Raw genomic sequence first — 23372 nt, 5'->3', positions numbered from 1 at the left:
ATCGGAGACGGGTTATTACACCGTGATGAAGTGCAGATGGCGCCTGGCGAAAGCTGACAGGCTACTGTCCGTGTCCGTGTGGGAACTCGGGAGCAGGCTCAACCTGCCCACGGGGGCCGCAGGGGGCCTTCATGCAGCCCCACGTCCCAGGGGGTTGGGGGGGGGGGGGCATTGTCATCAAAATTGTCGTCAAAGTAATAAAAGTGAGAATTGCACAGCAGCACAGTTCTCTGGTGGTTAGCATACGTGTACATATCACCCATAGTACTACCCATAGCTGCCCTGCTTCAGTATTAGTAGTATTATAAGTATTATGACTACTATTACTATTATGAGTATTAGTAGTATTGAGACAGGAGGACAGTCGGCCATAACTGTCATCCCTCCAGGCGGCAAAAGCCTTTCTTCTCCCTTAATGGCTGCCGTGATGTGTCACGTTTGATTTCCCTTGACAAACATTTGACATGTTCCTACACATTTCTCTCTCTCTCTCTCTCTCTCTCTCTCTTTCTCTCTCTCGCTCTCTCTCTTTGTGTGCATGTGTGTGTGTGTGTGTGCGTGTGTGTGCACAGCAATGTTGTGTCATGGCAGTGATTGACAGGCCGCCCTGCAGGCCGCTCACGCTGTTTGACAGGAAGTGGAAGCAGGAGGGAACCTGTACCGATCTTGTCCTTGAAGCTCCAGAAGACTCCAGGACTCCAGCTCCTGGTTGAGGCTGTTCCTTGGCAGAAGTGTTTTTGGAGGACGACTGCAGCGGGCGACCACAAGGCCTCTAATAGATGAAGACGGCTACTAATGGACCTTGTGGTTGCTGGGCTTTTGCAGCTGCAGCTTCCAGGAGTCCAGGAGCAATTTTAGGAAAAAAAAAGTCCCACTTTGGAGGCGACCTGAGAACCTTCTGATGAAGATGCGATGCGATCGATCGCTTGGCGGCTGGAAGCTGCGGTCGCGCCAACCGCCGCCTCCAGTGAACGCTCAACCTTAAATTATCCAAGTTTAGCCGTGTTTATTCACATTCTTAAAATGCGGCCAGGACACACGATCCGCCATGAAGAGGAATCTGTCCTCGTACGTCTGGCAAATGACATGCTATGGAAGCTAGCTGAACAACACAACGCCCACTGGGGAGGCCCTTCGCGGCCCACCTAAGATCTTCATGACTGTCTGATGCAGGGGTCCCGACTGCGGATGCTCCCATCCATCGGCCGTCTCCTGTGCCTTGTACGGTTGCAACCTGCAGCCATCCCTACGACCCCCCACTCCAGATTGTCCATCGGTATGACTGTGGGTGGGAATGCTTGTTGGTCCATATGTGCCCTGGGATTGGCTGGCCACCAGTCCAGGGTGGACCCGCCTCTGTCTATTCTTGTGAAGCACATTGGGCGCCACTGGGATGTTGTGAGGTACAATTTGATTCAGGTTGATAATTGTTCAACGATATGCTGCAAACGGCCCCTGTGCCACACTTTGGACACCACTGATATACGGGCCCTCATCACGTCCTCTCAAGCGAGTAGTTTACCCTGTGCGGCTCTGAAGAACTCCAGAGTCATGAAAGATTCACGGCAGCAGTAAAACCGACACCCACTTTCCTCATCCAAGTGCAATGAGGGTGTAAAATAGCCCTGAATCTTTCAGATGGAAATCCTGCCGCTTGCCTGGAGGCGGAATTCTGCTCCGGGGTGGATGCAGGTAATACCCGGCTGGCTTACGGCTTACTTCCGACTCGTCCACAAGAAGACGTAACAGAGATGCTTGCAGGTTGTGTTACCTTCCTAACTGGACTGGAGAAGCGTGTCGTTAACAGGACCTGGTCCTCACCTCACCCAGGTACCACCCTTGCCTTTCCTTCACACCCCCTCACCCAGGTACCACCCTTACCTTTCCTTTCCTTCACACCCCCTCACCTAGGTACCACCCTTACCTTTCCTTTCCTTCCTTCACACCCCCTCACCCAGGTACCACCCTTACCTTTCCTTTCCTTCACACCCCCTCACCCAGGTACCACCCTTACCTTTCCTTTCCTTCCTTCACACCCCCTCACCCAGGTACCACCTTTACCTTTCCTTTCCTTCCTTCACACCCCCTCACCCAGGTACCACCCTTACCTTTCCTTTCCTTCACACCCCCTCACCCAAGTACCACCTTTACCTTTCCTTTCCTTCCTTCACACCCCCTCACCCAGGTACCACCCTTACCTTTCCTTTCCTTCACACCCCCTCACCCAGGTACCACCTTTACCTTTCCTTTCCTTCCTTCACACCCCCTCACCCAGGTACCACCCTTACCTTTCCTCTCATTCACACCCGCTCACCCAGGTACCACCCTTACCTTTCCTTTCCTTCACACCCCCTCACCCAGGTACCACCCTTACCTTTCCTTTCCTTCCTTCACACCCCCTCACCCAGGTACCACCCTTACCTTTCCTTTCCTTCCTTCACACCCCCTCACCCAGGTACCACCCTTACCTTTCCTCTCATTCACACCCGCTCACCCAGGTACCACCCTTACCTTTCCTCTCCTTCACACCCCCTCACCCAGGTACCACCCTTACCTTTCCTCTTTTTCACACCCCCTCACCCAGGTACCACCCTTACCTTTCCTCTCCTTCACACCCCCTCACCCAGGTACCACCCTTACCTTTCCTCTCCTTCACACCCCCTCACCCAGGTACCACCCTTACCTTTCCTCTCCTTCACACCCCCTCACATTCATCTACAATTGTCAACAGTTGGAACAAAATGGATGAACGCTTTCTTCAGGAGTTCTGGCCAGTGACCAAAAGGACAGGATGGATGGATGGATTGAAGGATGAATGGATGGACGGACGGATGTATGGATGGATGGATGGGTGGCTGGGTGGGTGGGTTGGTGGATGGATGGAGGATGGAGGGATGGATGGACGGATGGATGGATGGATGGACGGATGGACGGATGCATGGGTGAATGATGGATGGATGGATGGGTAGATGGATGTATGGATGGATGGATGGATGCATGGTGGATGGATGGATGGATGATGGGTAGACAGATGGATGAATGGATGCATGGGTGGATGATGGATGGATGGGTAGATGGATGTATGTAAGTATGGATGGATGGATGGATGGATGGGTGGGTGGATGGATGGATGGACGGATGGATGGATGCATGGGTGGATGGATGGATGGGTAGACGAATGGATGGATGCATGGGTGGATGGATGGATGGGTAGACGGATGGATGGATGCATGGGTGGATGATGGATGGATGAGTAGATGGATGGATGGATAGATGCATGGGTGGATGGATGGATGCATGGGTGGATGGATGGATGGATGGATGGATGGGTAGACAGATGGATGGATGCATGGATGGATGGATGGACACACGGATGGATGGATGGACGGATGGGTGGATGGATGGATGGATGAATGGATGAATGGATGGACAGACAGATGGGCAGGTGGATGGATGGACGGATGGATGATGGATGGACGGACAGATGGGCAGGTGGATGGATGGATGGACAGACAGATGGACAGACAGATGGGCAGGTGGACGGATGGATGGATGATGGATGGATGGGTGGACGGATGGTTGGATGAATGGATGGACAGAGCCTCAGTGTCATGATAAAAGATTAAGATATGCCTTTATTCGTCCCTCAGTGGGGAAATTTGTAAATAAAATAAACAAATAAAAATAAAACATAACAACATAAAAATAGGAATAATTGTCTATTGAACTGTATGAAATATATATATTATATATATAATATATATAATATATATATATAATATAACGTTTGCGGCGTTTGTGGCGGGTGTGTTTGCACGTTTATGCTTGGCATAGCAAAGCTAGCTAGAGCAGCCACTGAAACCGCACCCGGCTCACCTAATCTTCGCACAATTTACCACAATGTATAAAAGCCTTGTTGCCAAGTAGCTAGTAGGGATGCCAGAACTTGGCTAGTGTTCCCTTGCGGCTCACCTTTCATGGATTCGCTGCTTTGCGGGTTTTTTTGAGTGTGATTTTGCATTTTTTTAACTGCATATGAACGTGCTTTATGTTCTGCATCCCTGTGGTGTATTAGAGTGATCTGTTGTTGTATGCGTCTGCTACTGTATTTACAACTGTTACCAGTAGAGGGGGTTGTATACTCATGTGAGAGTTGAAGACGTGTGCGCTTGAGTAAAGATCCTGATCGGCGAAGATGGAACCCACCCATTGTGTTCTGTGTTCTGGCTGTAGAACATGGTCTCCTTGGTGCACCACTTCTGTGTTTGCTGTTTGCTAGCAATGGCTAGGGCGCCATGATGGAATACTGTAAATTAATCTCGGGTTCATGGAGGTGCTGCGAGGAGGAGCAATATGTGTTAACAAGGATACAAAATCGCTACAGACGAGCGGCGACAGGAGTCAGAGGAGTGAATATGGTGAGTCACTAACAAATTCTTGTGCTCAAGGAATCGGTCATTGTACTTTCAACAAAACTTGAACTTTGAGTGTGTTGAAACAGGTTTTACAGCCTTAAGTATCAAGTATACTGTATACTCTGTACTGTACACTGTATACAATCATTGCAAACAAATCAAGTTGGCTACTTTGCAGATTTCACTAATTGCAGCCCTTTTGGGAACCTACCCACCGCAGTAAAGGAGGGATGTCAATCCACCATAACAGCCTCCAAACATGCTAATTGGACCATGGAGTGTCAGAGATGGAGAGTTGGAAGCGGAATGCTGAAGAAAAACCAAGTGATCGAACTTACAGCTCCCACGTCGTATACGATGTGTGGGCTCATCTAGCTCTGGTGGGTCGAAGGCCATGCGTATTTCTTCCTTCACAGCACGCAAAAGAGCGAGACGTGTGTGTTCATGTCCCACATAAGGATTGTGGATGACGGGCACGAGTCCAAAGAAGTGCCAGAGAAGGCGGCGTATTGTGAGCATGTGAAAGTGGCTGTGATGAGCAGCAATGACGGCGTTTGTGTTTCTTTTCAATTCTACAACATCCTAGCATGGCTTCCCCATTCCTGGCAAGGAACCTTAAAGGGGCCTTTATATTGGGATGTGGACTCTACACAAGGTTTTCTAGATCTTCCAGACCCTGCACCTCTTCTTTCAGTGTAGCAAGTCCGGCTTGCTATTGGCTCCGTGTCTCCGTGTCTCCGTGTCTCCGTGTCTCCGTGTCTCCGTGTCTCCGTGTCTCCGTGTCTCCGTGTCTACGTGTCTACGTCCTGTGCAAAGTGCCGTTGACAGATATTTTTCTGATTTTTCTATCGCTGGCCACTTCTGCCTGATGCTTGCCTAAGCTAAACTAAATTTGCCTCACAACGGTTGGAAACATTTCCTGAGAGCCAACAGGGCATGCCCAGATAAGGAAGTCTGGGTTGCAGTGACGTCGATGGAACTCGATGTGAAAAAACCAGAGCCATCCAAAACGGCTTTCAGGGCTCCGTTCCAAATGCACAAACCTCATGATGAGACGCGTTGGCATGGTTACCGGAGGATCCAACATTGTAACAACTTTCACAGGTCAAAAAAGAGGAAAAGCAGAGTCGCTCCCCTTTAACAAGGCGGCGGCTTCCCCTGGCTAGGAAGCTAATGAGGTCCTGTCATTCCAAACACGGGACCTCGATTGTGGCGTGGGATTTTCATGTGCTAAGAGTCATTGTTTCCCAGGGTTTGCACTCGGGCGGACGGGGCTTCTAGCACGGCTCCATGAGGTCGACACGAGCCACCGGTCTGTCACAAATTGGCATCAGTGTTTGCTGATGTTGAGGAGGAACACGGCAGGTTGGCGAGCAAATCTCAGCATGTTTCTCACAAAGACCAGATGACTCAAATCCAAGAGATTCCCACTTCAGCATCCCAACACTCTCCTGGGCCTATGGTATCTTCTTGTTGGCCAGACCGGATCCTGACAGAGCAAATGAGGACCCACTTAGGTGTCAGCACGATGCTCAGCGTGTCACGGTAAGTTCACACTAAGCCCAACTCTCACTCCGTTCTTCTTCCTTTCACCTCCCTCCTTACTTGATCCGTCATCCCGTGCGTTCACAGCGTCATGGCAGCCGCCATCCGACCTGAATCCATCAGCCAAGACTCCGCCAAGAATCCTGCTTGGCAAAAACACATCATCGTTTCACTCCTCCGTCCACATTCAATAAATACCACCAATAACATTTCCACGCAGAATGAGAATAATAATAATAATAACAATAATAATAAAGAAGATGATATGAAATCAGTGTCTATAAAGGAAGTTCACTACGTTTGCCATGGGCCCCCAAATGACTAAATACGCCCCTGGTAAATCCTGGTGAAAGCTGGTCTCATGGAGGACCGGTGGTGTAAAGGTCCCTCCAGTTATTGCCCGGAATTCTTCTCATGTTGTTGGATCCTTCAGTTCACTCGGACTGAACAGCAACCTCTGAAGGTCCTCATCGCCGGAAGGTGGTCACTTGGAAGAGCTGCCCCGGGGACTTGGGCGGTGTGCTGCCTTGGGGGCCATGATGTAGTCCTTGATGTTACAGTATTGGCCTCAATATTGTTCCTCAGTAACTACTCTAAATGTATGCATCTTAGTCATGAGTCCTTCATGAGTTCCTCAGTAACTACTCTAAATGTATGCATCTTAGTCATGAGTCCTTCATGAGTTCCTCAGTAACTACTCTAAATGTATGCGTCTTAGTCATGAGTCCTTCATGAGTTCCTCAGTAACTACTCTAAATGTATGCATTTTAGTCATGAGTCCTTCATGGGTTCCTCAGTAACTACTCTAAATGTATGCATTTTAATCATGAGTCCTTCATGGGTTCATGGGGAGACAGCAGATGAATCCCAGCATGGACTAAAGACGTGATGGACATGCAGAACACCTGGAAGATGACGTAGGACGACCAAGGCAGGAGAAGGACGTCCAAGGCAGGAGAAGGACGTCCAAGGCAGGTGAAGGACGTCCAAGGCAGGAGAAGGACATCCAAGGCAGGAGAAGGACGTCCAAGGCAGGAGAAGGACGTGCAGAGACGTCACAAGTGAGATAATAAGTAAATGGCAGAAAAGACGAGAGAAGGAAAAAGTTTTCTCCACCAACCAAGACAATACCAGTTGTTTATCTGAACTTTGACCTCAAGGCCACTCCAATATCAACAAGACCTCACTCAGCCTGACACACACACACACACTCTCTCTCTCACACACACACACACACACACACACACACTCTGAGGGCAAAGGTGAGAGGAACCAGACATTGGAAGAAGAGAAAAAGAAAAGAAGACACCAGACCATGAAAACATAAAGCCTCTTCACTGATGATACTAGTATACTGTATACAATAATACACTATATACAGTATAGCTTCATTCAACTGTACAATCATATACTCTATGTACTGTGCTGATAATGGTTATGGGACAGGGACGTATGATACTGGTTGACTATCATAATGTATGGCTTTGGATTGGAGGGGTATAGTATGATATGGCATTGCTATGTATATAGTATGTCTAATGGCATGGTATGGTATGGTATGGCACGGCATGGCGTAGGTACGGGTCAATGGATATGGTATGTATGGCATGGTATGATATGGCATGGCATGGCATGGCATGGCATGGCACGGCATAGGTACAGATCTATGGATATGGTATGTATGTATAGTATGGTATGGTATGGTATGGTATGGTATGGTATGGTATGGTATGGTATGATATGGCATGGCATGGCATGGTATGGGTACGGATCTATATATACATATATGGATATGTGTGGTACAGTATGGATCTACGGCTCTGTGGCTATATAGTTATAGATACACATATGCATATACACACACACATAGTATATATAGTATATATATATATAATATACATATATACTATATATACACACACACACACACAACTCCCACAAGTAGCAGGATGTTTAAGCATGCACGCATGAAGACACAGTGCACACCCCCACCCACCCACACCAAGGCTCCACTGGTGGTCCCACTCGGCCTCCTTTGTCTCCCGTGGGAGGACGGGACAAAGGCAGCAATCTGACAGGTAAACAAGGCGTCATGTTTGGACAGACCTACCTGAGAAAAGCTCTCACCCGACACACCCTCCCACCTCCAGCCTACGCCATTCCTGCAAATAAACACCTCTAACCTTTCCCCCTCACCCCGTTGTGATGGCAAGTCAGGTTATTACGCCAAATATTGAAATCTTTCTGTTCAGACGTTAGCACTGCTCATGTTTGCAATGACAGGAACTGAGTCGCCACAGCCGATCTTTTGAACAGCACACTGCTTTTTACTTCGTATTCCGGATGTGCTTCCTGGCGAGAGATTCCTGGAGATTGGAAGCCAGGGCGTTTGCTCTGAAGTCCGGGACGCTAACCACTACACCACGTTCAACATTTGGAGTCAGGAGTTGGCGGGGTGCACAATGGACTGGTGACTATAGGGGTGTTACTTCATGTTTAGAGGGCTCTAATTATATGAAAAAGTGTATTTAGAAGGAGGTAAACAGGTTTTTAAAGATGATGTCTACTATATTGGGTAATATGAGTGGAAAGGTGACTATAGGGGTGTTACTTTACGTCTACAGGGCTCTAATTATATGAAAAAGTGTATTTAGAAGGAGGCAAACAAAGTGACTATAGGGGTGTTACTTCACGTCTAGAGGGCTCTAATGATATGAAAGAGTGTGTTTAGAAGGAGGTAAACAAGGCGACTATAGGGGTGTTACTTCACGTCTAGAGGGCTCTAATGATATGAAAGAGTGTATTTAGAAGGAGGTAAACAAGGCGACTATAGGGGTGTTACTTTGGGCTGTTTGTCCTTTAAAAAGGAGGAAACTGATAATTTTGCAGGGTCTGGAAGCAAGTGAGCGCCATCAAGGAGGGGGTAGTGTCATTTGACGATGAGGCACAGGAGAGGGGCCAACATGGTGAAAGGACAAAGACATGCAAGAAGAAGAAGATGTTGGCATCATCCACATGGATTTCATGGATGTACAAAGTGAAAGTATGCTGCAGGCCTGCTGGCGTGCACTTTGCCTGGCCTTTAGTGCGTCAGGAAGACTCATGCGAGAGCGTGAGAAGCAGCCTCTGTTTCATCTGACAATCAAGATAAAAGTGCCAGGAGCATTCCCACTCCTTCCCATCCTCCATACCTGGATGGAGCGCCTGGAATTTCCAGAGATGAGCAGTAAATTGTGCGGCCCGAGCGGCGCTGTCGTCTTCCTCCTCCTTGAATATCTCCACTCGGGGAGAGGAAGACACGAGAGCTATGCTGACTTCTGAAAAGCACATCCATCACCTTCTTCTAAGGAGGGTGCGTGTGTAAATATGTGATGAATGAGTGCGGCTACTTCCCACATGAAATAAAAAGGCGGCTATGAAATACGTGCTTGACCTTCTTTTCAACGCCGGCTGAAGTCCCTGAAGGCAAACGTGCAGGAGGATTGATCTGACGTTGCCATGTGATCAATAATGACACAAACGTTCGTGGAACGAGGATTCACACCTTTGACTTATCATGACCACTTAAAGGGGGCCTAGACTTTACTCCCTTCTGGCCTAGAACTGGAGTACCAATGTAGTATTCTTCTGTTACATAATTATATCATTATTATTATTATTATCTGTATTTGATTTAATTAATTATTATTTTCGGAGGGGGATGAGGCCATTGTAAATTTTACTTGAGTACAAATACTTTTCCGGCCAACACAAACACAAATACAACAATCTATATACGTATGAATCTCCACACATGTACTGGATGGATATTGTGTTGTTCAACGTATCTTACCTCCATTTGATATTTGATTCCGCTGTAGACCTTTACAGGAGGTGTACACACCAAGTCAATCATCTCTTTATTTATTTTCCTCATCCAATGTCCAATATTATACATAAATTATTGTATTCAAACTAAAAATAGAGGAAAAGTTTTATTTTTGTTGATTAAAACCATCACTTACAGAATTACGAAAATGGGAGTAAAACAAGAAGTCTTGAGACTGAGTTTGGTCGCCATGATGGGGAACAGAATGCAGAAACGATGCATTGAAACACGTCCTCATCACACTGCTCAGCTATGAATTATGAATTGCTCTGATAGACGCTCCAAAAGCCGTGGCGGCACTACGAGCACCCCCCCCCCCCCACACACACACTGGCCATCTCCACAATTTTAGCCATCAACGTCTGGCCAACCCTACGATAAATGTCTGGCTGCGCCGCTGCTTGTCATCAATTGTGACGACCAGTGTGACCGTACTAAATAATAGTTTGGCATCCTGGATGATTGGGGCATGTCCTGTCATGTTGGAGCTTGTGTGTGTGTGCTTCAGTCCCGATGATCTCGCTTTGTAATGCTTCACTGTGCGGAGATATACAAGGATTAATACAAGGATCAATACAAGGATCAATACAAGGATCAATACAAGGATCAATACAAGGATCAATACAAGGATCAATAATGAGATAGATACAGATAAGTTGTGGCAGGCTTTGGGTTTTGTTGTGCCGTTGAGTTTGACACCATTCCACAAACATGGCCGACACGCTGCAACATGTGCAGCAAGGCACGCCACAAACATGGCGGATGCCTTTGATGGCACATGTAGAAGATTATGAAAATATGATTCATATGTGTCATTTTCCTTGATGAGCTCTGTCCTCTGACCTGCAGTGTGTGTGTGTGTGTGTGTGTGTGTGTGCGTGTGTGTGAGTGTACATGTGTTTATACTCAGCTTCATGGGCTTGGTCTGCTTCCACGGACCAGGCAGGTCCACAGGGCATCAGGAGGAGGAGGAGCAGCTTCATCATTCTGTGTTTTGTTTCTCCCTGACAGTTTGGTGCTTTTTTGTTTTTTTGTCCTTTCAGGACCTGTGAAGCGAGACTACGAACGCACCGGCTGCTCCCCTTGGCCACCTCGCTCGCCAAGCTGCCGTGACGTGCAGGACGCTTACTTTGTCTGGGCTGTTTGTCCAAAAATGCTTTCAATATGTATTTTTGGGAACGGTAATGTTTGCACAATAAATCTTGGGTGTCAGCGGAGCACAAAGGAGCTGCAGGTCGAAACCTGGGCGGATCCCGGCCTGCTTTCCACCGTCTATCTGCTCTTCTGCTTCCACGGACGCTTCACAAGCTTCCTTTACGGCCTGCGTATGCGTGCCGTACCCCGACTGGCCACTACATTAGGAACCCCGGGGGTACATGCTGAGTCATGCTTTTTAAGCCACACTCATTTGATGGGATCGCTTCAAAGTAAATGCCTGACTTGCCCTCCATGTTGAAGGCAGAAAGGAGGGGGCGGGTGGGGGTGCAAGGCACCTAAGTGAGGGAAAACCAGGCAAGAAACGAGGAAGCAGCAAATAAAAGATCCTCTCTGGAAGTGACCTGTCACTCTGGTCTATGCCCTCCAGTCACAGCCCACTCTGGAAAGTAAAACAATACGTAGCTCCATTTTGCCTCTCACACGTGTGACGCCATCACCGTTGTGTCGATGGATGGATGGATGGATGGATGGATGGATGGATGGATGGATGGATGGATGGATGGATGGATGGATGGATGGATGGATGGATGGATGGATGGATGGATGGATGCATGGATGCATGGATGCATGGATGCATGGATGCATGGATGCATGGATGGATGATAGATGGATGGATGATAGATGGATGGGTGGATGGATGATGGAGAGATGGATTCATGGATGGATGATGGAGAGATGGATTCATGGATGGATGATAGATAGATGACAAGATGGATGGATGATGATAGATGGATGATGATGGATAGATGAAGAGATGGATGGATGGATGGTACATGGATGGATGGATGAAGAGATGGATGCATGGATGGATGGATGGATGGATGGATAGATAGATGATAGATGGATGGATGGATGGATGATGGAGAGATGGATTCATGGATGGATGATAGATAGATGACGAGATGGATGGATGATGATAGATGGATAGATGATAGATGGATGGATGAAGAGATGGATGGATGGATGATAGATGGATGGATGAAGAGACGGATGGATGGATGATAGATGGATGGATGGATGAAGAGATGGATGATGGATGAAGAGATGGATTTATGGACGGATGCTGGCTTGATGGATGAATGAAGAGATGGATTGATGGATGGATGGATGGATGATAGATGATGGATGGATGGATGGATGAAGAGATGGATGCATGGATGGATGATCGATGAAGAGATGGATTTATGGATGGATGATGGATTGATGGATTCATGGATGGATGATGGATGATGGATGATGGATGGATGGATGGATGGATGGATAGATGGATGGAAAGATGGATTCATGGATGGATGATAGATGGATGGATGATAGACGGATGGGTGGATGGATACTCACCCCCCCCCCCATAGAAAAGCCCATTTAGGAATATTCCTAAAAGAATATTATTCCATATGCGCCACAATGCAGCTTTCCTTCAATTGCCTTTGTACAAATGAAAAGAGCAAGACGTTTTATCTTGGATCAGGACAAAAGTCATCAAAGTCACAATTCAATTCCTCTTTGAAAGCAGTCATTAAAATAGGTACATATTGATCGTTATATCACAGTAAATATGATTGCATTACAATACTGGAACTATTAGTTACAAATCCCACAGTTTCTCAATGTTTCATGTAAGCAGCAATTCGTCCTACTCTGTTTCACGGTCCTTGAACGCACCACACAGAGTTTTCCCATGCACAGATGGATATGTGGACGCATTTCAAACCTTTTTTTCCTTTGACCTCACGTTTGCTGCCCAAATGTTGATAGAAAGTAGATGGAATGCATCAAAAGTTCATATCTGTGCTGCACAAGCTCTCCGAAAGAGAAGTCCATCAAGTTGGATGGCGGCTCTGCATTCATGCTGATGTTGCTGCCATCGTAAATAATCGTAAATAAGATGCACCAGGTGGCTGTCATAAATGGCCATGTTTAGCTGAGCTCTAGGAAATCTTTCCCTGGCTAGCCACAGCCTGGTCATCACACCGACAGCCCCAAAAAGCAAGTGGACCTCGGCGGAGAGACAGCCTGCACGCTGTGCCAAGCCAGCCCCGAATAAGACGACAAGTACGGCTGCACTGCCGCGTCAAACGGCCACAGGACATCCACACGGCTCGGTCTTGTCGCAGGGCCGCCTGCCAGGGCTTTGACGCCAACGTTGCCGATCCAACACTCCTTCCTTCCTCCATCTCTCATCAACGCCTCATCCTTCCCGGGCCTCCGTCCTCCTACGGTGGGGGCCGAGGCTCAAACGGGAGGCGCACGTCAATCACCAGTCCAGCAAAGGAGGACCGTTAAAGGGAACTTCCGTTCACGCCTCGTTAACGCATTAACTCATAAAATACCTTCTATCTACTTATTTATATCTTATAAAAAGTTTTCAATATATGTATGCATTTGTATATCTGTTATATTACATAGTATATATGTATGTTTATAAATATATGATGTCCTATAAGAGGTTGTATATATGTATGCATGTATAAATATGTTGTAATAAATGATATAAATGATACATATACACGTATGTTATAATGTAAGACGTCTGTCAATAATAGGTTGTTCTGTATATACAGTACGTATGTATTGATGAGCATAGTCATACTGTATGAGAAGTGCTATGTACGTATATATTTGAAGCAAGATGAGGTGAAAAGAATATTAATATCTACTTCACTTTTTGCTCTTGCTGTTTTTTTCATTGTCCTTCTTCAATCATCTTTGTCAACATTCTTCTGGTCATTTGGGACTTATTATTATACCTTTATTATACCTATTATTTAGACTTATTATTATACCTACTATTTAGGACTTATTATTATACCTTAATTATGCCTATTAGGACTTATTATTATTATTATTATTATGCCTTTATTTTTTATTATACCTATATACCTATTATTTAGGACTTATTATACCTTTATTATACCTATTATTAGGCCTTATTATTATACCTTTACCTTTGTTATGTCCATTATTTAGGACTTATTATTATTATACCTATTATTTAGGACTTATTAGTATACCTTTACCTTTATTATACCTATAATTTAGGACTTATTATTATTATAGCTATTATTTAGGACTTATTAATACCTTTACCTTTATTATACCTATTATTTAAGACTTATTAATATTATAGCTATTAGCTAATAGCTAGGACTTATTAGTATATACCTTTGCCTTTATTATAGCTATTATTTAGGACTTATTATTATTATAGCTATTATTTGGGACTTATTATTATTATAGCTATTATTTAGGACTTATTATTATTATAGCTATTATTTAGGACTTATAAGTATACCTTTGCCTTTATTATAGCTATTATTGGGACTTATTAGTATATCTTTATCTTTATTATAGCTATTATTTAGGACTTATTAGTATTATACCTATTATTGAGGACTTATTAGTATACATTTACCTTTATTATAGCTATTATTAGGACTTATTAGTATATCTTCACCTTTATTATACCATTTATTTAGGACTTATTATTATTATAGCTATTATTTAGGACTTATTTGTGTACCTTCACCTTTATTATAGCTATTATTAGGACTTATTAGTATATCTTTACCTTTATTATAGCTATAGGACTTATTATTATTATAGCTATTATTGAGGACTTATTATTATTATTATATCTGTTATTTAGGACATATTAGTATACGTTTACCTTCATTATAGCTATTATTATTATATATTATTATACCAATAAGTCCTAAATAATACATTATTTAGGACTTATTAGTATATCTTTACCTTTGTTATAGTTATTATTTAGGACTTATTATTATTACAGCTATTATTTAGGACTTAATTGTATACCTTTACCTTTATTATAGCTATTATTATTATATATTATTATACCAATAAGTCCTAAATAATACATTATTTAGGACTTATTAGTATATCTTTACCTTTGTTATAGTTATTATTTAGGACTTATTATTATTACAGCTATTATTTAGGACTTAATTGTATACCTTTACCTTTATTATAGCTATTATTAGGACTTATGACTTATTATGCCTATTCCACTTTGCTTTCGCCCACCTTCCACAGGCGGCCTTTCATGGCGTTTTTTTTTTCGCGGGTGCTGCATGTTTGCGTTGGCGTTGCCCTTTGACCCGGCGGTGCCGGACGGAAAGGCTTCTTAAGCCATCCGTCACACGGAACGTGGGACGCGGGAGTGCGCGGAGGGAGGCCGGCTCGCAACACTCACTCCATCCATCAAGGCCTGCTGTAAATCCCCCATTATTCCTCCCCGGAGACGGACATAGATGCTAATGGGGTGTCCATATGAAGACGTTCATCTAGCACACCGGAAGAGCCTCCCGTTAGCGTCAGGCCTCGAGCGCAATTACGCAAAACCTCAGCACGTTTGTTGAATTTGTGTCACCAAAATAAAACGATGGCCTCCAAGCGGCTGGTGGCGCTTTTCGTCCTGGCCGCCGCCATCAAGGCCTTCGGGGGACACTTTCCGGTCTGACTGCATGGGTCTCGGGTCTCACAGGAGGACTGGCGCCTGGGACGATCAAGCCACGCGCACGCACACCGGCTTGTCTGGCGCAGTAAAAGGCCAGTGGGGCATTCAGGGGCACGCCCACGAAGTGCAACAACGTTTGGAAGAGTTGCAAAAACGATGCGTTCAGTGACTGCTTGATAAAGCGATGCTTTCAAGGACCGCAAAGCCACGGCAGTTCGATGACACTTGGGTACAGCGGCCGCGAACGCACCATGAATGCACCTGACAAAAGCAGCCGGTTCGCGCGCGTGCACGTGCGGGCACGCGGAATGCTTTGTGCGAGCCTAATCCTCATCTGATGTTTCTTTTCAATGAAAGAAGCAAACAGTAACCCGGCAGGTCCGTTCGGTTGTCAAATGTTTGCTCGGTGCACGTGCGTGCGTGCGTGCGTGCGTCCACCAGCATTGCTCCGCACCTACTGTATTTACTCAACGCGCCTGCGCACGCGCACGCGCATGCTTGCAGTGTTTTTGTTTGCTTCCAAACTAATCCGAGTTGCCGACGTGCGCGGCCGCGTGCACGCCGATGAACTGCACACGTCGAGTCTGCTGACGTCACGCGGTCTGGCTTTGCCGAGTGGGTGCTTTCTTTTTAAGGGCGGGTTCAAGTGGGCGTGTTCTTTTTTGGGGGGGTGCCGGGGGGGCCGGTCTCCGCGCTTCATGCCCACCGCCGTGGCTGCAAGGAGCCGCCGAGGCGAGCAAGACCGACTATTTTTTCTCGCTCTCTCTCCGAGGACGTCGGTCCTTCCGCTCCCCGCGTGCAGGCTCGGCGTGACCTCCATCTTGCCGCATGCATCTCGGGATTGACTTGTGCTCTCCTCCTCTTCTCCGCGCATCCCTCCTGTGCTCCTCTTCTCCCCCTCAAGGCGTCATGAATTTGGAGCGGGTCTCCGAGGCTCCCCCGCGTCGCGACGCGCAGGTCCCGGCCTTCCACGTGCAGCCCAGGAGCGCCAACGCGTCCGGCGTCGGCCCGTCCGCCAGGACTTTGGACAACTCCAGCAGCGAGTCTTCGGACGCCGAGCTGGCAGGTAAAGAGCGGGGGGGGGGGGGGGGGGGGGCTTCTCGTCCTTTCCTTTCCCTTTCCTCTCCCCAAAACGCCGGATTTGATTTTTTTTTTGTTTTGTTTTGTTTTGTTTTTTCCGGGACTTTTACGGCAAGAAAAAATAGAAACTAGAAAAAATAAAAATCGGAGGGGCCTCGTCTTCCTTGTAGAAGATCCTTTAGAAGGAACTTTGTTGGCGTCCACAAAGCAGTTAGATAAGACGTGTCGTAAAAGGAGTGCAGCCGGCTGCTTTCCTCTGTGTAATACTGCTACGTCTAGTACTCCTCTCCCCAGTACTCCGTGTGTGCTGACCTTGTGTGACGTGCTGCCCCGCAGAGAAAGAGCGAGCCGAGCACCGCAGGAGCGACGAGGCGAGCGCCGACGACCCCAAGAAGAAGAAGCAGCGCCGGCAGAGGACTCACTTCACCAGCCAGCAGCTGCAGGAGCTGGAGGCCACCTTCCAGAGGAACCGCTACCCGGACATGAGCACCCGGGAGGAGATCGCCGTCTGGACCAACCTGACCGAGGCCAGGGTCCGGGTGAGCCGCCGCCAATATTCCCGCTCAAGTCCACTCTGCACGCACGCACGCACGCACGCGTCTATCATGTAGTATCTCACATGCCATACAGTATATATTTCACTTGGAATATACATATATCTATACACAGTATATATACAGTACACCGATATAGGAAAGGAATCACCAACCTTGACCACTTTACCAGGCCTGTTCAAGTACTACTCGCTACTGCAAAACACATGGCCACTGTGTTCACCGTGTACTTTATTATATCATAGGGGATGTACTGCAGTGCAATGTAGTTTTTGCGGTAGGATGTAGTGTAGTAATATTGGTTTTACATGAAGTACTTATAGTGTAGTAATATTGGTTTTAAATGTAGTATTTACAGATGTAGTGTTTATTTATTTATACTGGTTTTACATGAAGTATTTATAGTGTAGTAATATTGGTTTTAAATGTAGTATTTATAGTGTAGTAATATTGGTTTTTATATGAAATATTTATAGTGTAGTAATGTTGGTTTTACATGAATTATTTATAGTGTAGTAATATTGGTTTTACATGTATTTACGGCAGGATGTAGCGTAGTAATATTGGTTTTAAATGTAGTATTTATAGTGTCGTAATATTGGTTTTAAATGTAGTATTTATAGTGTCGTATTATTGGTTTTTATATGAATATTTATAGTGTAGTAATGTTGGTTTTACATGAGTTATTTATAGTGTAGTAATATTGGTTTTACATGTATTTACAGTAGGATGTAGTGTAGTCATATTGGTTTTAAATGTAGTATTTACGGTACGAGGCAGTACGTTGAGACGTTGAGACGTTAAGTTGGTTAATACTTTGTGAGCACGTGACGATTGGGCAAGATAAGCTATTTCGATAAGGATGATAAATGATACAGGAAGTCTTATGAAGTCTTATGAAGTCTCATGAAGTATCACGAAGCATCATGAAGTATCTGTTGCCGTCCACCCGGTGTATGTAATATGTAATCATAAAGAAACTGCAGGCGTGGGAATGTTGAGGAATATTTGTGCTCGTGCAAGACGGAATGGAAAGAAAGAGTATATTCTCCTCATCGGATGTGAAATAGGAGCTGTCAATCACACGCCGACCTTATCAGCCAACATGTCAATCATAAATCATTACCCTCAATAGATGTCATCTATTGATCCCTACTGCCGATACTACTGTAACATACTGTAGTACACGAGCTGCAATAATAATAATAATACATGTAGTACGTATGTACATGTAGTAATAAGTACATGCAGTCAGAGAGGAATAAAATACATGAAATGTATTCTTATTATAAACGAAGTGTTATCACAAAGTAAATGGAATATATGAATACACAGTACACGAGTTACATTACCAAATTACATGTACTCATGCACTGTAAATATAGGAATAAAATACATGAAACGTATTCATAATATAAATGATTTATTCATAAAGTAGATGGAATATAAGAATGAATAGTACACGTAGTAATATGGAATATAAGAATAAAAAGTACACGTAGTAAAATGGAATATCAGAATAAATAGTACAATCAGTAATAGTAGATGGACTATAAGAATAAATAGAAGATGTAGTAATATGGAATATATTCCATAGTGTACTATTTATTCTTCTATGGAAGAATAAATAGTACACGTATTAATAGTAGAGGAATACAATAATAAATAGTAGATGTAGTAATATGGAATATAAGAATAAATAGCACACGTAGTAAAATGGAACATAAGAATAAATACTACATTCAGTAAGAGTAGATGGACTATAAGAATAAATAGTAGATGTAGTAATATGGAATATAAGAATAAATAGTACACGTAGTAAAATGGAATATAAGAATAAATACTACACTCAGTAAGGGTAGATTGACTATAAGAATAAATAGTAGATGTAGCAATATGGAATATATTCCAGAGTGTATTATTTATTCTTCTATAGAAGAATAAATAGAATACTATTAATACGTGTACTATTTATTCTTCTACAGAAGAATAAACAGAATACTATTAATACGTGTACTATTTATTCTTCTATAGAATAATAAATAGTACACGTATTAATAGTAGATGTAATACTATAATAAATAGTACATGGAGTAATATGGAATGCAATAATAAATAGTACATGTAGTGATATGGACTATAAGGCAGGGGTGCTCACACTTTTTCAGCATGCGAGCTACTTTTAAAATGACCGAGTCAAAATGATCTACCCACTACAAAAATGCAAAACATCTATTTATTTTCAAATGTATTGAGGATTATTTGTACGTACAATGTATGTTGATGTACCTTACATAACCAAATGAGCCAATATTGCAAAACACACATAATTAACTATTAACATTTTTTGTAATTACCTGAGTTTACTTTGATGACTTGCACTGAATTGAATCAGCCAGGGATGTATAGTCCGGACAGTAGCTGCTGATAGCCAGGTTAGCCAGGTTAGCCAGGTTAGCCAGGTTAGCCAGGTTAGCCAGGTTAGCCAGGCAAAGCACTTCGAAAAAGACATTGTGGAAAAAAAAGTCCACCTCCCATTCCGTAAGGAAGTGATATGTGTTTGCCTTTTTACTTGGTCCAGCTACTTCACTCGTTTTACTGACCATAAACTTTCGCCGACTAGCTTAGCACTTTGCATCGCTGTTTACGCATGAGCGGTGACCTAAAGGTCAAAATTCAGTTGTCATCTGACTGGTTGTCCTGTATGTCAATCAAGTAACGGGGATGGATGATAGGCTGACATCGTAAGTTCTGCTGCACTTAGAGACGTTGTTTGATTTGATTGGTCACCCGAAGGGCAACGTTCAGTTGTCATCTGAATGGTAATATGGAATATAAGTATAAATATCACATGTAGTAATAGTAGATGGGATATAAGAATAAATAACACACATAGTAATATGGAATATAAGAATAAATAGTACATGTAGTAATATGAAATATAAGTATAAATAGTACATATAGTAATAGTAGATGGAATATAAGAATAAATATTGCATGTATTAATATGGAATATAAGTATAAATAGTACACGTAGTAATATGGAATGTAAGAATAAATAGTACACGTAGAAATATGGAATATAAGAATAAATAGTACATGTAGTAATATGGAATATAAGAATAAATAGTACACGTAGTAATATGGAATATAAGTATAAATATCACATGTAGTAATAGTAGATGGAATATAAGAATAAATAACACACATAGTAATATGGAATATAAGAATAAATAGTACATGTAGTAATATGAAATATAAGTATAAATAGTACATATAGTAATAGTAGATGGAATATAAGAATAAATATTGCATGTATTAATATGGAATATAAGTATAAATAGTACACGTAGTAATATGGAATGTAAGAATAAATAGTACACGTAGAAATATGGAATATAAGAATAAATAGTACATGTAGTAATATGGAATATAAGAAAAAATAGTACATGTAGTAATATGGAATATAAGTATAAACAGTACATGTAGTAATATAGAATATAAGAATAAATAATACACGTATTACTAGTAGATGGAATACACAAATAAATAGTACACGTAGTAATATGGAATATAAGAATAAATAGTACTTGTAGTAATATGAAATATAAGAATAAATAGTACACGTATTACTAGTAGATGGAATACACAAATAAATAGTACACGTAGTAATATGGAATATAAGAATAAATAGTACATGTAGTAATATGGAATATAAGAATAAATAGTACATGCAGTAATATGGGATATAAGAATAAATAGTACACGTATTACTAGTAGATGGAATACACAAATAAATAGTACACGTAGTAATATGGAATATAAGAATAAATAGTACATGCAGTAATATGGAATATAAGAATAAATAGTACACGTAGTAATATGGAATATAAGAATAAATAGTACACGTATTAATAGTAGATGCAATACAAGAATAAATAGTACATGTAGTAATATGGAATACAAGAATAAATAGTACACGTAGTAATATGGAATATAAGTATAAATAGTACATGTAGTAGTAGCAGCAGCTGGAATACAAGAATAAATAGTACAAGTAGTAATATGGAATATAAGAATAAATAGTACACGTAGTAATATGGAATACAAGAATAAATAGTACACGTAGTAATATGGAATATAAGTATAAATAGTACATGTAGTAGTAGCAGCAGCTGGAATACAAGAATAAATAGTACAAGTAGTAATATGGAATATAAGAATAAATAGTACACGTAGTAATATGGAATATAAGAATAAATAGTACACGTAGTAATATGGACTATAAGAACACATATAGTACACGTAGTAAGAGTAGATGGAATATAAGAATAAACGGTACATCGTGTCCATGCAGTAACAGTAGATAAAAAAAAAGTAGTATGTCGAGAGTATGTCGATGACGAAGTACCGGTGCGAGTAGTAACGTGAGTTGTGCGTGTGCGCGTGCGCGTGCAGGTGTGGTTCAAGAACCGGCGGGCCAAGTGGAGGAAGCGGGAGCGGAACCAGCAGATGGACCTGTGCAAGAACGGCTACCTGCCGCAGTTCAGCGGGCTGATGCAGCCCTACGAGGACGTGTACCCGGCCTACCCCTACAACAACTGGACCAACAAGGGCCTGGGCCCGGCGCCGCTGGCCGCCAAGAACTTCCCCTTCTTCAACTCCATGGCTCCGCTGGCGTCCTCCCAGTCGGTGTCCGTGTTCTCCTCGTCGCCCGGCTCCATCTCGTCCATGAGCGTGGCGTCCGGCATGGCCCACTCGGCGGTGCCGGCCATGGCGGCCCCGGGCCTCAACAACATCGGCAACCTGAACGGCATCGGGAGCTCCGGCATCAACTCGCCCATGTCGTCGCCGGCCTGTCCCTACGGACCCCCGGGCTCTCCGTACGGCGTCTACCGGGACGCTTGCAACCCGGGCCTGGCCACCCTCAGACTCAAGTCCAAGCAGCACCCCGCCTTCGGCTACGGCGGCCTGCAGAGTCCGGGATCCGGCCTCAACGCTTGCCAGTACAACAGCTGACCCCCCGCGGAGCCGGATCGCGTCTGACCGGGACTGGACCCCCCCTGCCCCCCCCCGTCAGGTTCGGGTCTTCTTCTTTTTCTCTCTGAAGACAATGCGGAGGATTATGTTGCAATGTTTGGATCGTGCGGGTTTTCACGGGACTGCGGCCTCCTGGGACCGACGTGTAAATATTCAACCGTCCCCTGGCGGCGTGTGGGCGCGCACGCACGTACGTTTCCTCGTCAGCCCTCGGAAAAAAGGAGCTGTTCTAGTGTACATACTGTAATCTATCATCTATACATCTATACTGCTATACTTGCATACTGCTATACTTGCATACTGCTATACTTGCATACTGCTATACTTGCATACTGCTGTGCGTCCTGGCTTCAGGACAGACAGGGAAAGCAAAGATCGTGTATTTGTTTTGGTTTGTTTTCCGGATTCCAATCCTGCACGTGGCCGTTACTATTTTTTTTATTTGTATAAAAAAAAAACAAACAAACGAAAGAAAAAAGTTTGTTGTTATGTTTTGCTTGAATAAAGAGTGTTGCCCCCCCCCCCCAGCTAATAAATATACTGTACATACTCTCCCCCTGCTTTCGGCTTTGTCTAGGGATGTGGGTTTGTGTGGGAGGGGCGAGGACACCAATCAAGTGTGGAGGAATAAAATCATTCTGGAAGAGGATGCATCCTTCCTGCACACTGCATCCTGCATCCTGCATCCTGCATCCTTCCCCAAGGTCATATTCCGCTCTTCCAAACGATGTTGTAGAAATATGGCCGATCTTTCACAGCAGATTTATAAGACACCCCCCTTTTGGGTCTCAACAGGACGTCTCCTTGCTTTCAGGGTGGGGGGGGGGCAAGTTACTGTTCATTCCTTCCCCAACAGATCCATCATTTTCACAATGTTGCTGGTCATTCCCTTTCTTTCCTGACAAAGGCAATACTTCCCCTTGTCTGAAAAGCAGAAGGAAGAAGCACATCTTATTTTGTCCTAGCTAGCTAGGGCTGGGCCATATATGGATATTTGTAAATATGGATATTTCTTTGAAGCAGGATATGAAAAACAAGCATATGGTTCATATGGACATAAACTGGATTGTTTCCTTCCTTCATCATCACAAGTTTCATTTCCAAAGGGTCATGTCATGGATTAATATTGACTTCTTGTCTATATTATATATTGATTTCTTGAAGTGGGACAA

General features: G+C 43.9%; 1 protein-coding gene across 1 annotated transcript; it reads left to right on the top strand.

Annotated features, from left to right (window-relative positions):
- Positions 1-16251: 16251 nt before the first annotated feature.
- On the top strand, positions 16252-22241 carry pitx1 (paired-like homeodomain 1). The gene is made up of 3 exons (XM_058086337.2): positions 16252-16592; positions 16943-17145; positions 21619-22241. The coding sequence occupies exons 1-3, from the start codon at positions 16355-16357 to the stop codon at positions 22177-22179; spliced, it is 1002 nt and encodes a 333-aa protein (XP_057942320.2). The 5' UTR covers positions 16252-16354; the 3' UTR covers positions 22180-22241.
- The last annotated feature ends 1131 nt before the right edge of the window (positions 22242-23372 follow it).

The sequence above is a fragment of the Doryrhamphus excisus genome, linkage group LG21 (genome assembly GCF_037039965.1).
Source record: "Doryrhamphus excisus strain RoL-2023G ecotype Guam linkage group LG21, RoL_Dexc_Guam_v1.1, whole genome shotgun sequence".
In the NCBI taxonomy this organism is placed as follows: domain Eukaryota; kingdom Metazoa; phylum Chordata; class Actinopteri; order Syngnathiformes; family Syngnathidae; genus Doryrhamphus; species Doryrhamphus excisus.
Note: the sequence above shows the minus strand (reverse complement) of the source record. Positions and strands in the feature narration are given on the sequence as shown.

Bases quoted from the DNA above. Each gene is read 5' to 3' on its own strand.
- pitx1 (XM_058086337.2), top strand. From the start codon at position 16,355: ATGCATCTCGGGATTGACTTGTGCTCTCCTCCTCTTCTCCGCGCATCC. The intron at 16,593-16,942 runs GTAAAGAGCGGG...GCTGCCCCGCAG, and splicing joins TTCGGACGCCGAGCTGGCAG to AGAAAGAGCGAGCCGAGCAC. The intron at 17,146-21,618 runs GTGAGCCGCCGC...GTGCGCGTGCAG, and splicing joins TGACCGAGGCCAGGGTCCGG to GTGTGGTTCAAGAACCGGCG.